The sequence below is a fragment of the Theropithecus gelada genome, unplaced genomic scaffold (assembly GCF_003255815.1).
Source record: "Theropithecus gelada isolate Dixy unplaced genomic scaffold, Tgel_1.0 HiC_scaffold_1460, whole genome shotgun sequence".
Lineage (NCBI taxonomy): Eukaryota > Metazoa > Chordata > Mammalia > Primates > Cercopithecidae > Theropithecus > Theropithecus gelada.
This window is the reverse complement of record NW_020256303.1, coordinates 1-3,677: the sequence shown is the minus strand read 5'-3', so window position 1 is coordinate 3,677 and position 3,677 is coordinate 1. Positions and strand designations below refer to the sequence as shown.

The following is a 3,677-nucleotide window of genomic DNA, read 5'->3' as shown; positions in this document are numbered from 1 at the left end:
CAGAAGTTCAGAAAACAGAATTACAGGAAGAGCCAGGGCAGGCAAGAGCGATCTCGGAGTTGGGGTCCTAGGGCGAAAGGTTCAGGGGTCACAGGTGAAGAGTTGATGGGTCCAGAGGACATGGGGTGGGGTTGGGGGTGGGGGTCACAGGATCCAAGGGTTAGAGGTTGGAAATGATAGGATGAGAGAGGTCTGCTTCTATGGGAGAAGGTGCTGGTCTTACAGTCAAAGGGCAGGGATCAGAGGTCACAGAAGACAGAGGGAATGATCTCAGGTGGCATGGTTACAGGTCAGGGGTCAGCCTCACCTGGTCTCCCTGGCGGGCAATGATGGTGCCGGCTTTAGCGTGGTGCAGCAAGACTCGGCTGTTCAGGAGGGAGGGGTCCTGGGGAGGGAGGGGGGTTGAGATGGGGGCAGCCAGGCCTCCCTCATGCCCTGGGCCCAGCTCCCCTCGGCCACCCACCTCGATCCGCATCAGCTTGGCCAGCTCCCGCTTTGCTGCCTCGAAGATGCTGCTAGTCTGGCGACCCTGGTAGGGCCCGAAGGGGCAGCCGCCGGTGGCCGACTCATCCTCACAGTAGCTGTATTCGCAGGCGCCCGCTGGCTGCTCACGGGGCTCCTGAGTAGGGGTCTGAGTGGGGCAGGCTTGTGACCTCCTGATGCTCCCTCCCAGCCACCTTCCCCAGCGGGCTCCACCACCAGCCAGGGTCCCAGGCCTTACCCGAGCGGGGGTTGCCTGGGACCCCCCGGAGGCCTCTTCCTGCAGGGACACGGAGATCCGGCCACGCTCATAGGCCATGTCAAAGTCGGAGCGGGGGCCACCCTGCAAGCCTGCAGGTGGGCAGGAGGGCAACAAAAGCCATAAAGATGAGAGTAAGATTTTTAAAAAATGAGCCGGATATGGTGGTATAGGCCTGTAGTTCTAGCTATTTGGGCGGCTGGGGCTGGAGGATCACTTGAGCACAGGAGTTCGAGGCTGCAGTGAGCTTTGACAGCACCATTGCACTCCAGGCTGGGAGACAGGTCTCAAAAGAAAAGAAAAGAAAAAGATGAGAGTAACCACAGTTGCGGTCTGAGACTAATGGATACCAACGTGCCATGGGCCACTGCTGTAGCAGACATGACCAATCAATGCCTGCACTCTCCCTCTGAATCCTTCTAAACACAGGTGGGAGAAGCACTATCTCAATGAATACCTACAAAAAAGTGCCCGGGGAAGTACTGGCAGTATTCCCATTTCGCAGATAAAAATAAAAGTCAAGATGGGCAGGCAATGGACCTGGATTCAAATCCGGAAGCCCCATGGCCCTCCCCCCAGACCCAATGCTCCAAACCTGAGATGTCCCCTGGCATGGAGACGCAGCGGCTCAGCAGAGGGGCCGAGGTGGTTTCCAGGGATGTGGGCTTCACGGGGTCCCCTGGGGGAGACACATGTTCAGGCTCCTGCTCGTCAGAGCCACTAGGCAGATTAGCAGGTTGGGAGATTAGGAGACGCTGGGGACGGATGAACTAGTGAAAGCAATTCCAATGGGTCCTTGGGGATGAGGCTAGAGCTTCCTGGGTACCAGTCAGGAGTCAGACATGGGTACCCAGCTATGGGGTCCCTGTGGGGCTAGACAGGGTCACGTTGACTCTGTAGAACTAAAAAAGGGTCTGGGGGCTGAGACGGGGCTTCCTGGGAGATTGGGCAAGGCTGGGTCCCACCTCTGGTCCCTGGGTACCTGTAGGTCCAGGCAGCGGGGCCCCGGTGGGGTCAGGTGGCCGGCCTGGGGTCTCCCTGGGCTCGTCTGTAGCTGAGGTGCTCACCATCCTCTTGGAGCCCCGCACAGGGCTGGTGCGAGTTGGGAGGCCGGGGCTGGGGAACAGACGCAGCGGCTGGATCTCCTGGGGGCAGAGAACAGCTGGTGGCCTGTCCTGGGAGTCCCATCCTGATCCCGCCCCCATCCCGCCAGTGCTCGCTCCCTGCCACCCACTCACGTGGCTGAAGAGCTCATTGGTCAGACCCAGGTAGTTGTGCAGCGCCAAGAAGGTGACTCGCTGCAGCCGCACCATGATGATCTGCAGGGCTCGAGGGGCGTGGCCATAAGATGGGGAGGGGTCAGGGGCAGGGCCAGATAGTGGGCAGGGCTAGTTCGCAGCATAAGGGGTGGGGCAGGAACCAGGGAGAGACCCACAGTCTGGGGAAATGGGGCGAGGCAGCTAAGGGAGGAGTCCGCGGCTGCGGACATCTGGCTGCTCCAGGCCGATAACCACAGCTCCAGCGCCTGCTGGCTGCTGGGCCTCTGCCCCTTGGAACCTGGAATGGGTGGGGGCCAGGGTGGGGTCCCTCGGGGGGTGACGGGAGGCGAGGGCCCGCTGACCTGCACGACCCGCACCAAGCTCTCCGGGTACTTGGTGAAGACCGCGGAGAACGCTTCCACGGGCAGGCGCAGCACTGTGGAGTCCCGGGCCGCCCGGGCAGACACGGTCCGCTGGGGATGCTGGTGACCCTGGGGGAGGGGAGAGCGTGAAGAGAGACAAGGGCAGGGGCTGCGAGTCCCCCTCGCTACTCCCCCAATCCTTCCTGGCGCCAGTCCCAGGAGGGGCCATCGGCAGCATCAGGGATGAATCAGAGATTGGGGACCCGGTGATTTCCTTCAACCTGGTCTCTTGGGTGAGTCCTCGCACCCCAGCCGCCCTGCCCCAGGGACTGGTCACTCACGGTGATGACATCCAGGATGCTGAGAAGGCTGTTGACGCTGTCCCCGGGAACCACTTCCTTCACCACACACTCCTTCCCGTCCTGAGACACAGGGGACCAGGGATCCTTGGTGGCCTCGCCCTGGTGACTGGCATGTCACCCCCTCATCCATCCCAACGATCGCTGACACCCCCCATCCCTTCTCAGGGGAACCTGCCAAGCCTTCCAACCAGCAGGCATCCCCCGTCGTTCAATACCTGTAACTACTGAGCAACCATGCCGACCACCCCAAATGTCCTTGGTCACTCCCGTTCCCCTGACTTCCGATGACACGTCTCCAAAGACCACCAGCTCTACAGACCTGCCTGCTGCCCATTCCCACCACCCATCCTCCTGCAGCAGCCCCTGGGGAGGCCCACTCACAGGCCCCGGCAGACAGAGCTCCAGCAGCCCGTCCTGCACCACGTAGATGCTGGCATCTGGCTGGCCCGGCCGGAAGACGTAGTCACCCTGGCCCAGCCGCTGGAAGACCATGTGGCGGCAGAGCTCCAGGAAGAGCGGCTTCTCGAAGTGGCCCAGCACCCTGTTGGACAGGCAGTGGGGGACAGAGGCTGGAGGTCAGGGCGGCCCCACGTCTGTAGTCCTCCACCCCCACCTGCATCCCAACACTGACCGGACATTCTTGAGCATATAAAGCACTTCGGAGGGCAGATGGGAGTTAGCCAGGTCGCCCTCGGTCAGGTCAGCTTCCAGCACTGCGGGAGGGGGCTCCTTCCGCTGCAGCGTGGGGGTCTCTTTCTGGATGCGCAGAATCCTGGTGGGAGGGGAGGGGTGCCGGGGGGTGAGGGGGACAGGGAGAAGGCTCAGGCAAACCTGAGACCCCCACATCCTCTTTCTCTAGGGCTCACGTACAGCAAACTCTGGCCTGCTGGCCAAATCAGGCCAGCCACCATTTTTTTTTTTTTTTTTTTTTTTTTTTTTTTTTTTTTTGTTTTTT

General features: G+C 61.0%; 1 protein-coding gene across 1 annotated transcript; it reads right to left on the bottom strand.

The window, feature by feature from the left end:
* Positions 1–307: 307 nt before the first annotated feature.
* LOC112616949 (neuropathy target esterase-like) lies at positions 308–3,568 on the bottom strand (the record flags this gene model as incomplete). The annotated part of the gene is made up of 10 exons (XM_025373701.1): positions 3,354–3,568; positions 3,104–3,263; positions 2,702–2,782; positions 2,361–2,489; positions 1,978–2,058; positions 1,722–1,884; positions 1,335–1,418; positions 722–831; positions 464–631; positions 308–385 (listed from the first exon to the last, which is right to left on the bottom strand). Coding segments are annotated over exons 1-10 (1,269 nt in total), but the record flags the coding sequence as incomplete, so codon positions are not given.
* Positions 3,569–3,677: the final 109 nt, after the last annotated feature.